We start from the raw sequence: 14,267 nt of genomic DNA on the forward strand, positions 1-14,267 counted from the left end.
CTGGGTTATTTCCTACTTTGTGTCTGTAGCCATCAGCATAGGCTCCAGACCTCCATGACCCTGATTAGGACAAGTGGGTACAGAAAAAGGATGGAGGGATGGACAGCTCCTTAAAGAACTTAAAGTCCATTGCTATACAAGTCAAATCATAGCCGAAGCCTCCATCATGAAGTCACATCAATATATGGTATATTGTAACTAAAGAAAGGAGGAGAATCTTCCGTTGTACAAGACCAGACCTAAATGATGCATCAAGCCACATTATCAGAATCAGGAAACTTATTCTGAAGAAAATTGTTTTATTCATTTGTTCATCACTGCATGTAGTACAAAGTCACAGGGGGAGGGGGAGGGCATAAAACAAGTACCTTGGAATGCTTTTCTAGAACAGTACTGAAAATGTCAAAATATATTAAACAATTAAAAAAATAAATGAGATCAGATCACATGGAAGAAAATGATTTAACCACAGCCTGTCATGTTAGAGAGTCTGCACTCTGATGAGGATAGCGTGTAACTTGATAAAAGAATGAGTAGACAAGGTACAGATGTCCCTTTCATGTAAGCCTTGGCCAAAGTATTTGTGGCCCGAGGCAGTTTTAGATAGTCAAAAGCAAATAAATTTTCCTGGAAACAGCGATGAGCTTAATGGGGTCTCCCTATACTGAAGGCTACCTAGAAAAAATGTGTTTAATCATGTGGCTCACAATAAAAAAAAATAGATTTCACAAGACTATACATGAGAATCAATTTAAAACAATTTCACAAGACACTCCACTCAATGCGCATAAGAATCAGTTTATTAAAAAAAGTCATATGCATCACAATGAAAAAAGAAAAAAAGGTGGCAACGCATCATGCGAATATCACATAAGACAATCCAGTTTAAAACCCATTAATATTCACTTGCATGTAGTCATTTAACACGCAGCACCTGCCAGTTTTCATCCAGAACCCCTCCAGTTAGCTTGACGGTCCCCTCATCTTTCAGGACACAGCAAACAGTTCATTTGTTAATGGAAAGGCAACTCAAGCTAGGCTTTATTGGATGTCTTTACAATCTTATCTCCTTTTAAAAACAATGGATTATTTTAACATGCTGGCCATTTAGGTAAACAGTACATTCTTCTTTTGTGAAAGACATGATTCCACATGAAACGCATTCCCTTGCCAAGTACAGCAGCAAACCAACAAGCTGCCGGCCGTAAGTTTATGGTTTCCACAAAATGCAGGATGTTGCTGTACAGAGGGCAGGAGAGAGGGAAGAAATAATTGGCAGAGGGGAGGACAGCAAGGAAAAGCATTTTCACCGTTCAAAATAATTTATCCAAGTTCTATGCTACATTAGCGCATCCCAAACCAATCCCAACAGTAAACAAACAGTCAGTACCATACTTGACTGAGTTTAAAACATCCAAATGAGCTGTATAAAACCTGCCAGCTTCCTGTTTAACTTTGAGGTTGAACCATGTGTGTATAGGAAGAAAGTCTTCAAAAGATGGAACAGGAAAAGTATCAGACACATGGGCTTAAAATGAATCTGCAAGCTTACATTCAAGCCTAACACACAAAGAGCAAGAAGAGTGGACAAGAAATAGGAGATGTATGGTGTGCAGAGGCAGTGAATCAGTGGCCAAGACCCAAGGGCTTCAGAAGTTATTGAGCTCCTGCAGGGTTTGGTCAAGGGTGGCATGAAGCTTGAGGTTCTCCTCCTTGGCAGCAGCCAGTCTCTCTGTAAGACACACATGAATGATGGAGAACGGCCGACTGAATTTCTACCTTAACCAAGCCACAGTCTTTGTTAGAACATCATACCCAGTCAGTCACTCAAGCACATAAACCTAATGTGATGGTCTGGAGGCCAACTACAGGCAAAGATTGTACTTGGAGGTGCACCAAAACACACACACACACACACACACACCTTACTTACTTTTTGTGTTAACATAAATCTGAAGACACACACACTTGTCTGTCCAAGGGCATAATAATAATAATAATAATAATAATAATACACACAAAATTATTAATTTAAATTAATTTATTTATTGAGGGGATACATCCCCCCAATATTCAGATGTGCTCACAATGTCATGCCCAATAATATAATTATGGCCTTATTAATTTGTGCTGGAGCTTTGTGCATGGACCTCTGACTCAGTAGTCTGTCCACATCAAAAGCTACACCCAATAAAACTAGAATAACTAGAATTAAAAATAACTGCAAATTGAAGTAATTAAATGTATATCTATAAAATTCCATTGTATGATTTATTGACATTCACCTGCCTAAATCAGTATGCTTTGCTTACTGGACTTCTGATTTGATAGAGGAGAAAAAAAAAGAAAAAAAAAAAAAAGAGGAAAACCCACTTTTTGGCCACTAAAATAGATTAGGTTACATACCAAGTTGTTCCAGCAAAACAAAAGAAAATGTCAGAATGAAAGAGTAATATTTAGTCAATTGGAAACCAAGCAGAGCAGAAATAAACCAGAATACTTCAGAAGAGAATAAGTAGAAGGCAATGTGGTGAGGAGCAGTGTTTGTGGATGCTAATGCTAATGAGATGGACCATAAAAGGAAGCAAGAAAAGTGCATATGAAAACTTGATGCAACTAACAGCGGAACATCATTGGTAAACATGGCGTTGTGTGTATTATGTCATTGCAGTCTTTATAAGCTCTGGTGCCTCAGTTTAGAAACTTAGTAGTACCTACAGGGTATCAACAATCACTTATGCAAAAGTGCAAAGCGCCTCCATAAAACATAGCACAATGTCGATTTTTCCAATTAATTGCAATTTCAACTCAGGCTACTTGGGCCGGGGGCACTGTACACCTCCAAACCCCTCCCATGAGGTCAGCTCAATAAGACTAACTAATACAGCCATTATACTGTACCTACTACAAACTCTTAATGGGAAGCAGCCCTTAACTGCCACAACTGCAAAATACATTTAAATGAATGAAAGACAGCCTATTTGTAATTAAATGGCATTATACATAGCTACTAACTACATAGTAGCACATGGCAGTGTAGTTAGGCACAGAAAGTCTAAGCACAGATAACCAACAAGTTAACAGAAGTAAATATTTATTTTTTCATTTGGAGTATATGCCAAAACTGGCATAAGCGGGTACAAACTGAACACTCACCTGCTCTAATCAATCACGATGTGTGCCGAGACATATTGGATAAGTCAACATGGAGGGGGAAAAAAAAAAAATTAAAAATCTATACTGAATTCTGAGTACGAAAAACAGTATCTGGTAGAAAAGCACCCGAAGAGGCCAAAGCACCATGGCCACACTAAAGGTCTCAAAGTATTGGCCTGCAGGCCATACTGCAGGGAATACAATACAACTCTTGGTATTTCTTCTCAATAGATTAAAAAGAAAATCAGTGATATCATCCATCCTTAAATGGGAGCACTACACGGTGACTGCCCCATACTGTGTCTCCCAAGTTTGCTGTATGGAGAGCAAGATCAAAGCAAAAAGAGAATTTCTTCATGGGGATTAATGAATTTTAGAGGCACAATGTCACAGTGGGCCTGCGTTCATAGTGGGGTACTGCAGGGTTCAATTTTAGGACCACTATTGTTCCTAATATACATTAATGATATTGATACCAATACATGCAGTAAACTGGTTAAATTTGCAGACACCACCAAGGTGGGTGGTGTAGCACAAACTGATCTAGCAGCAAAGAGGCTACAACAGGATCTTGATTTAATTAGCAACTGGGCTGATACCTGGCAGATGAAATTTAACATAGATAAATGTAAGGTAATTTATGCAGGGAGCAGAAATATAAAGTACAGATATTTTATGGGTTCCACGGAAATAAAGGTAGTTGATTATGAGAAAGACCTCGGCCTGTATGTTGATTCTTCCATGTCCCACTCTTGCCAGTGTGGGGAAGCAATAAAAAAGGCCAATAGGATGTTGACTTAAACTCCACATACCTAGTGAAATAAGTCAAGGGAGGTGATGCTATGATTATATAATTCCTTGGTAATACCCCACCTAGAATTTTGTGTGCAGGTTTGGTCACCATACCCTAACCCTCTGCGGTTGAGTGCATTGTCGGCGATGCAGCATACTTTTCGCATCTATTTCAGTTTATATCTTGCTGAAATATTCATGTAGAATCATGGGAAAAAAAAACGCTGACTAAATCTGTAATCTGTCTTCTTTTCAAAACATCAACTGTTGGAATTAGGTTAAAAATGTCAAATTGTTTTACCTGCATCGGGGATGTGTAGTGCCGCCCTCACCTGAAGATCGCTATTCACATTCTAAATAGCCGCATTTTCAAATCACATTTGTATGGTAATTAGATAAACAACACAATGGTGAACTACGATCCAGAAACATCCCCATCAGCACCATAAAAGGGAGGGGGGGGTGTGGCCAAGTGTGAATGGCTCATGCATACACATGAAAGTTGCTACATATTGAATGAAAGAAGCCTAGAAATAAGAAAAACCTAACTCATGTCACTATTTATCAAACTGAATGTTGCAACTACACCATTTAGTCATCTTCATGTAGCCAAGACTTTGGTGACCAGATATCTGGGAAAATTTTCAAATCACATTTGTATGGTAATTAGATAAACAACACAATGGTGAACTACGATCCAGAAACATCCCCATCAGCACCATAAAAGGGAGGGGGGGGTGTGGCCAAGTGTGAATGGCTCATGCATACACATGAAAGTTGCTACATATTGAATGAAAGAAGCCTAGAAATAAGAAAAACCTAACTCATGTCACTATTTATCAAACTGAATGTTGCAACTACACCATTTAGTCATCTTCATGTAGCCAAGACTTTGGTGACCAGATATCTGGGATCAAAAACTACCAACATTGCTTACTATGTACTTTTATATTTCTGCATGTGCTCCAAACTGCATTTCGCAATGTCTGTACTTTGATGTCAAATTACAAACTTTACATAAATCTGACACTTACAAAGTATACTAAGATTAAAACGAGTTTAATGCCAAAACAAATACACAGTTATGTACAAAGTAACAGCAGTCTAACATTACTAATGTGTTTAAGTACTGATTTTGCCAGAAATGATGATGTAACATGGGAACAAATGCATGACTAGGTGTAGCAGAGTAATGGCCAACCAACAGACTTTACAGACATGACATGCATGCTGCCAATTGGGGGTAATTGACTCATTTAATGAAAGGGGTGTGTTCAAGTTAATAGCAGTGTGGAGATCAGTTAGGGAGGTCATTCACTCTGAAGAAATGGGTGTCAATTATGGCCCTTATTTAAGGAAGAAAGGCAGCAGATGTTATATCTGCTGGGTAAAATGGGTCGTTCCAGACATTGCACTGAGGGAAAAAGAACTTTGATCAAAAAGTTGATTGGAGAGGGGAAGACATGCAAAGTAGTACAGCAAATAATTGGCTGCTCATCTAAAAAGATACCAAATGCTTTGAAATGGGAAAGAAAACCCGAAACACGTAGAAAAAGGAATACGACCATCCACCTAGATCATAGAATAACAAAAATGGCAAAGAAGCATCCAATGATCAGCTCTGAGGAGGGTTCAAAGAAGATCTCCATTTTCCTGCGAGTACTTCAACAATCAGAAGACGCCTATGTGAAGGCAAACTATTTGCAAGAAACCCTCGTAAAGTACCACTGCTGAAAAAGACATGTATTGAAAAGGTTACAGTTTGCCAAAGAACACATTGGCCTAAAGAGAAGTGATGCAATATTCTATGGACAGATGAGAGCAAGATTGTTCATATTGGGTCTAAAGGCTGCACACAGTGTGAGAGACGACCCCCAAACACCGAATACCAGCCACAGTACACTGTGAAGACCGTAAAACATACAAGGTGCAAGCATAATGGTTTGGGGATGTTTCTCATACTATAGAGTGGGGCCCATTTATCCCATAACAGGCACCATGGACCAGTTTCAGTACCTAAAAATACTGGAAGAGGTCATGTTGCCTTATGCTGAGGAAGACATGCCCTTTAAATGGGTGTTTCAGCAGGGCAACGACCTCAAACACACCAGCAAGCGGGCAACATCCTGGTTGCAGACCAAAAAGATTGATGTCATGAAGTGGCCAGCCCAATCCTCGGACCTCAATCCAATTGAGAATTTTTGGAGTGACCTCAAAAATTCTGTTTTTGATGCAAAACCCAAGAATGCAGAAGATCTGTGGAATGTAGTCCAGTCAGCTTGGGCTGCAATTTCTGTTTGCAGGTGTCAAATGTTAAGATAAGATAGCCTTTATTAGTACCACAGGTGGGAAATTTGTGTTATACAGCAGCACAGTGGACAGTGCAGCAGAAATAAGCAGAATGCATTGACTCCATGACACACAGATGTAAAGCAGTGATCAGAAATAATGGTTATACAATGAAATATTAGTTCAGTGCTTAAAGGAAAAGCTAAATCGTCATTTCATTTTCAGTTTATACTGTAAATATTCCAGTTTGTAAATGAAAATGCAGACACTGCTATTTTTTGAACAACCTAATATTCTTTCTTCATTTTCAGTAATAAAAAAAAAATAAAAAATTGTTCATGTTTTCATTTAGAATTTAATGTGCCTTTGAATATATGGAAATAAATGCTATTAGGAACATGGAACTTTTCCTCTATTGTTTTAAACACACTGTTATTATTTTGCACATAACTGTATAAGAAATAATTTGCCATGAATTACGTTTGATATTGAACGTAATGTGTGACTATGCCCCAGTCAGTGAAAGTGTGTTCCCCACCCCTAGACCCCAGAGGGTTAAATATTAGCACTCGATAAAATTTTAACAACTCTGAGCTATTAGTTACATTCTACCCAAATGAGCTTGATGGGCCGAATGGCCTCCTCTCGTTTGTAAATTTCTTATGTTCTTATGAAGGATCTATTCTACTACGTTTCTGGTGAAAGGAGAGACATTTTAATCTGAAAGCCAGCACTTACACCTAAAGAATTTATTAGAACAGGAAGTTGACCATATGAAAATCTAGCCAAAAAGCAAATTTATTCTAGTATAGCACATTTTCACATTACATTGTCTCAAAGTGCTTTACAGCATCCCCACCCAAGGCCCCCAGTGAGTAAGCCATAGGCGACAGTGACAAGGAAACACTCTAGAAGAAACACAGTTCTTTATTTCACTTTCAGATCACATTTTTTCCTCTCTCTCTCTCTCACACTCACACTCACACACTACATGTTAATTGACAAAAGGTAAATCCACAGGTCCAAAACGCTGTTTACAAGGAATCGGCACAATTACTAATGGCATCTTATTTTTCAACCATTGAATATACTTTCAGCAAAATCAGAATTGGGTGTACCAAACCTTTTTCAGGAATAGATCTACCGAGTTGCCGGGGGCAGGCAATGACTGCGATCAACTGGTTGGCTACCAAAGAAATAAAGTACCCCTTACTGTGCCAAATGTGGATTTGACAGACGAAAAGTTAGAAGACCCTTAGATCCCAAAATCCCTTGCAAACAATGTTTGCTGCCACGACTACATTTTCCCCATATTAACAAATGAAAGATACGATATATGGTAATGGCTTGAATATTTGGGATCTAGCACAAGCTGATATAAAAGCAACGATGGATGCTCTCAGCTTATTTTGTTACTCCTTATTCCACACCCCTCTCAGTGATATCATACCCCTGTGCCAAGTCTGTGCTAATACTCAAATGGAAAAAAATGGTCTGAAAATGGAAAAAGTTCATAAAATCAGAATGTGAAAATCTGAAACTGAAAAAAAGTTTTAGATCTAAAAACCAAAAAATTGCAGCTGAAAATATAAGATCTCATATCAAAAGTGAAAAAAAAACAATGTTCACTTATTTTTAGTTGAAATATATTGTTGTTTTTTTAAAAGTTAAATGTCAAAACTTGAGCTTTGTTCCAATATTTTTAAATTAAAACTATTGGCCCTGATTAAGCACTATGGCTCCAAAAATACTCATTTAATTATTCACAGTCAACTTGCAAACAACCAAAATCTCAAATGCCAAATTCATGAATCTGGAGACGGCAACTGTACATCTATGTATGTCACCAATCTGACACTTAAAACACACAACTTTCAAAAACTCAGTCAGTCAAATGTTATTGATTTTGGTATTTTGAACAATTATAATAGTAATATGCAACGCCATCAGCCCTGTTTTGACCTTGCCAATAGGCATAGGAATAAGTATAACCAAAAACATAAATCCAATGGCAAACCATTAAACAAAGCTTGGTAACTGGTTTCCATTTAGCAATACAGTACAATCCCGTTATGACGGACTTCAAGGGACCTGGCAAAACAGTCCGTTATATACAAAGTCTGCTATATCCAGAGTTGCTGTATGCCCAGAACACAACTACAGGACCATTTATTCATGCCACACCCCAGCAGGCACACTTGCTTATTCAGTGACAATACATGGATTATTATATTATCCATGTAGTAATCCAACTTCACCGGACTGTTGGAAGTATATATGGCCTATAATTGGTTATTCATGTACGGTACAGTAGTAACCTTGACCTCATTGCTTACTGCATCCCTCCAGCTGCCAGCGTTGTCTGCCGACTCACAGCGTGCCTGGTGACGGACAGCCACACAGACCAATCAGTGCTGCCTGTAGTTACGCCATGCCTATTCATAAAGCGTGACGATTAATAATCCCGACTACGTATCTGCACTGTATATCAAGCCTTGCGCCTTGTAGGCGGAGACTGCATGTCTGTTATAGTTGAACAAAACTACAGCTAAAAGTGGCCCTGGAGACCAAATTATTTGTCCATCATAAGCGAAATTTGGTGGTTTTTCTGCATGTTCGTAAAGGCGCACAGCCAGGACCAGCAGACCTCATCCGTTATAGATGATTTTGTTACAAGCGAGTCCACTATAACAGGATTTTACTGTAGTGTCATATTTCAACAAAAGATTAGCCTAGAGGAGTACATTTTCATTTATATAAAGTGCTCAGTAGACAGTCTCTCCTCCCTGGATCTCGGTTATTTACATTTTTTTGGAATCCTAAAGAATACTTTACTTCAACCACACAATAAATGCACCAATAAGGGGGACGACGGTCTTTGATTCTACGGATGTAAATTGCAACCCAAAACCATTTAACCTGCATTTCTATTTCATTTTAGTTCATGTTGCATTGTTCATTGTAGTTTTTATTTAGTTTTCTTTAAAATAAATAAAAGTCTTTATTTCAGTTAATTTTTCTTCACTCCTAATTATAGTTAACAAAATCTAAGACAAACTACAACATCCCTGATCAAGACTGAAATCGAGAGATATACACTGCTCAAAAAAATAAAGTAACATTTTGAAAACACATCAGATCTCAATGGGAAAAAAATCATGCTGGATATCTATACAGATATGGACTGGGTAATGTGATAGGAATGAAAGGATATCTCATCATTTGATGAAAATCAAAATGACCAACCGAGGGCTGAATTCAAAGATACCCCGAAACTCAAAGTGAAAAAATGATGTAGCAGCCTAGTCCATTTTGCCAAAATTTCACTGGAACAACTCAAAATCGTACTCAGTAGTTTGTATGGCCCCCATGTGCTTGTATGCATGCCTGACGTGGGGCATGCCCCTAATGAGACCACGGATGGTGTCCTGGGGGATCTTCTCCCAGATCTGGACCAGGGCATCACTGAGCTCCTGGACAGTCTGAGGTGCAACTTGATGGCATCACATAGACAGAAACATAATGTCCCAGAGGTATTCTATTTGATTTAAGTCAGAGAAGTGTCGGGGCCAGTAAATAGTATCAATTCCTTCATCCTCCAGGAACTGTCTGCATAATCTTGCCACCGAGGCCAGGCACTGTCATGCACCAGGAGCAACCCAGGACTGACTACAATGGCATAGGTTCTGACAATTGGTCCAAGGATTTCATCCCGATACCTAATGGCAGTCAAGGTGCCGTTGTCTAGCCTGTAGCAGTCTGCGCGTCCCTCCATGGATCTGGCTCCCCAGACCATCACTGACTCACCACCAAACTGGTCATGCTGAACAATGTTATAGGCAGCATAGCATTCTCCACAGCTTCTACTAACCTTTTCACATCTGTCACATGTGCTAGGGTGAACCTGCTCTCATCTGTGAAAAGCACAGGGTGCCAGTGGCAGATCTGTCAATTCTGGTATTCTACGGAATATGCCAAATGAGCTCCAGTGCCGGGCACTGAGTACAGGGCCCACTAGAGGACGTCAGGTCACCCTCATGAAGTCTGTTCCTGATTGTTTGATCAGAGACATTAATACCAGTGGCCTGCTGGAGGTCATTTTGTAAGGCTCCAGCAGTGCTCATCCTGTTCCTCCTTGCACCAAGGAGCAGATACCGGTCCTGCTGATGGGTTAAGGACCTTCTATGGCCCTGTCCAGCTCTCCTAGAGTAACTGCCTGTCTCCTGGAATCTCCTCCATGCCCTTGAGACTGTGCTGGGAGACACAGCAAACCTACTGGCAATGGCACATTTTGATGCACCATCCTGGACGATTTGGACTACCTGTGCAATTACTGGAGGGTCCAAGTATCGGCTCATGCTACCAGTAGTGACACTGACCGTAGCCAAAGGAAAAAAATTGTGAAAAAAGTCAGAAAAGATGAGGAGGAGAAAATGTCAGTGGACACCATCTGTTAAACCAATCCTGTTTTGGGGGTTGTTTCATTGTTGCCCCTCTAGTGCACCTGCAGCTGAAACTGAATAAAAAACCCCTCTGCTACTTAACTGACCAGGTCAATATCCCAGAAGTTTACTTGACTTAATACTATACTCTGATTAAAAAGTGTAAAAATTTTTTGAATAGTGTAAAAATATTGACTAGTTTGCTCTACCCCGACAACACAACTGCAAATGGAAACTTAGTTTCTTGGAGATCATACCACAGAGGGTATAGCGCAGCTCTTTACTACCAGCCTTGTACTTCAGTTTTTGGGCATACATACAACTGTGTATAGGTAAGGGGAGCCACAGAGTGAGATATTAGCAGGAAAACATGAATGGCAAAATAGGGACGGAAGCAGGAACAACAGAGCAGCAACAAGGAATAAACTGAACAAGTTCACACAAATGTCCGTACCTTCCAGATTATCAATGGTCTTCTCCAATTTTGTCACAGACCTCTCAGCAAACTCAGCACGGGTCTCAGCCTGCAGGAGCCCAACCAGGCATATGAATACCAAAACCATTCAGGATTCAGAAAGACCAGAGCATACCTACCCAGCTGCTTTACTTGCTTCACCTTCACATAACAAAATCAAGATAACAGAACAAATTTATAACGATACCCTTATAAGGAAGATAAACATTTTAAACACAGTTTTGATCTAGTACTTTCAGGACACAACAAAAGGGAAAGTAGCCCTTCTTCTATATTACTCTTACACAGTTATGGAGCAATGCTAAAACAAATTGCTTGGAGATGATGAGACCATCATCTAGGCCAGAGGTCGGAGACCATTTTAAAGCAAAGAGCCATTTTATCGTAAATGTCTGACAGGATTTACAAAACAGCCACAATGGATAGGGAAGAGGGTTAGCAATATGATTTTTAATTCGATATTGGTATATATGTATTTAATACAAAAAGAAAACTTCAAGTACTAAAAAAGAAAGAAAAATTTTGGGGTAGGGAGGGGGGGCTCTCAATTTAAAATAACTGACGCGTAACAACGCAAAAGGTGACTAATATCACAATATCGTTCAGTTCTGTAGTGACAGAAAGAAGGGTGAGGGTGAAGACTGAGTAAAGTTCATTTGGCCCTGCAGTCCTTTGGCCTTCACTCTCCACTTCACTACTTGCAGCTGAGCTGACTGAGCAGTGTAAAATGTACACCACTTCAAACTCAGCTGGCTATAATATGTAAATCAGAAAATATTTTTTTACAAAGACCTGGGAAGACATGGGGTGACAATTTACTATAAAAAGTATATGAGAGTTATGAATCCCAATAAAGCCTACATCGAATCTCAGACACCGAAGACGACTCTGGAAAGCATACCCTAACTTTACTGGAGAAGTACTCTCGTTGCTTGTTTTCCAGCTATCCCTGCCCTACACACTGTTGATTGACTGAACACACCTGATCTAGGTAACTAGAAGCTGAAAGACAGCTGGGACTTGTGTGTGGGGCAAGGATAGCAGGAAAACAAGCAGGGCAGTGGGGCCCGAGGACCAACTTTGAAATTCACTGCTGTAGAGAATGACTGAGGAAGATGCAAATTATGCAGTTAAGACATCACAGAAGTGCGTGAAGGACTGCCTCATTCATATACAGCTAAAGAAATATCTAAATGAAAAATATTAACCCATAAATATTTTTTTCGAAAAGTATTTTCATAATTTAATCATAAACCACGTGCTCAACGAGCTGCATGTGGCAAGCCACAGGTTGCTGACCCCTGATCTAGGCTGATGTGGATGTTCACACTAATAGCTGTGCTTCTCCTGCCAGAACATGTTTCAGGCTGCACCTCCTCACATGCAAACATTAGATTACTTTCAGCTACAGTATACGTCACAATAACATGGGCCAGAGAAAACTCACCTCCTTTAGTTTTTCATACAAGATCCTAATCTCCTCTTCATACCTGTCCTCCTTCTGAGAGTACTGCAGAGTAGGGAGGGCAGAGAAAAAGTTACATGAAGAACAAACATGAACAAGATAATGAGGTTCAGTGGATAAAGCCCATGTCAGTAAGGAGTACAGTGCCTAGATATTACATTCAGAGCCCCATTCAAAGGCAGCTACATACCAACAAAAGGCAGCTACATACCAATGTCTCTTATGCTATACACCGTTATGATTATGGCTATTTCAATATTAGTTTAAATACTAGCACGCATGGCCATAAGTGGAAATTAGCGGGAGAACATTTTAAAGCAAAGAGCCATTTTATCGTAAATGTCTGACAGGATTTACAAAACAGCCACAATGGATAGGGAAGAGGTAAATACCAGGAACAGGTGTGGCTCAACAAAAGCCAAGTGGGACAGAAAACCTACTGAATAGTAGCTCTCCAGGACCGGAGTTGGAGACACCTGATGTAAAGTATGGAATATTCTTCCTGCTAGTGTGGCACAAGTTAAAAACCTGGGTTCCTTTAAATCAGAGCTAGATGAGATATTAACAACTCAGCTATTAGTCAAGTTCCCCCCAAACGAGCTTGATGGGCCTCCTCTCATTTGTAAATTTCTTATATTCTTAAGTTCTTGGCGATGTTTTTCAGCTTGTCTTCCAACACAGCACATTTGCTACAAGTTTCCATTTGGTTTGTTTTAGTGCTTGTGGAATGATAAAATTGAAGAAACCATAGGAAAATGGATGTCTGGAGAAAAGATAAGTGGACAGGCAAAAGTTGGGAAACTGGTCATATGAAGAGATTCAGGAACAAAAACACAGAAATGCATTCATTAATTAGGACAGAATGGTTGGAAGAAAGCCCCAAATAATAAGGATAAAGAACTGGAGCCAGATATATCAAGTACAAGATGCTGGGCTGACTGAATATGTATGGGTGAGGGTTAGGTTGATAGGTGTTGACAGGGAACAAGGCCTACACTCATACCAAGACCTGATCTCTGCCTGAAAAGGCAGTGCAGTCCTGGTACTCAGTGAAGAACAACAAGAAAAGCAAAATACAATAGAGCAAGTAAGCAAATAGTGTCTGCCTACCTGATAGAATTACTTTAAGTTTACAAGCTGGCTGTTGTTGCTGCTGTACATGTCTTTTTATCTGCTATGCTTGTCCATTTATGTGTCAACGCATGTTCAGACCATTCATGCTCTCTGCCTTCCCATATGTCTGGATAGTGCCCAAGGTGGGTACTGTCGGAGCTGGAGTCCTGGTTCAGTCCCTTGGAGGGTTGATATCACAAATGGAACCTACGAACTGCATCATCATGGGTGCAGCCTTCATGGTCACCCAACACAGCCCAGCATGGAGAAAGAACTTATTGATGGACTTTGGCCAACATGGATAATGGACTCGTTGATGGACTGTCTTCATTCTTAATCACAGCTTACACCTACCTTTTGCAGACATGTCCATTCTTTTCTGCTTTCAGTGCTGTTAGTATGCACAGGGTGTTTTTCCCTCTTCTTACTTGGGAGTTTTTGGTTCCTCTCCTCCATTGTCTTCAGGCGTTCATTTAATTTCTTTCCTCCCTTTTTCCCCATTCTGTATCTCTCATGACGTTTTATGTATCACAAC

General features: G+C 39.8%; 1 protein-coding gene across 5 annotated transcripts in view; it reads right to left on the reverse strand.

The window, feature by feature from the left end:
* Positions 1-778: 778 nt before the first annotated feature.
* Positions 779-14,267, reverse strand: part of LOC125718975 (tropomyosin alpha-3 chain-like) — a 32,494-nt gene continuing 19,005 nt past the window's right edge. For all 5 annotated transcript variants that reach the window (XM_048993334.1, XM_048993333.1, XM_048993332.1 and 2 more), the window contains 3 exons: positions 12,602-12,664; positions 11,134-11,203; positions 779-1,732 (listed from right to left, as the gene is read on the reverse strand). In XM_048993334.1, coding sequence (XP_048849291.1) covers positions 1,650-1,732; positions 11,134-11,203; positions 12,602-12,664 — 216 coding nt within the window. In that variant the 3' untranslated portion in view covers positions 779-1,649. The remainder of the gene's footprint in view (positions 1,733-11,133; positions 11,204-12,601; positions 12,665-14,267) is intronic.

Source organism: Brienomyrus brachyistius, chromosome 23 (genome assembly GCF_023856365.1).
Source record: "Brienomyrus brachyistius isolate T26 chromosome 23, BBRACH_0.4, whole genome shotgun sequence".
NCBI classification, from domain to species: Eukaryota; Metazoa; Chordata; class Actinopteri; order Osteoglossiformes; family Mormyridae; genus Brienomyrus; species Brienomyrus brachyistius.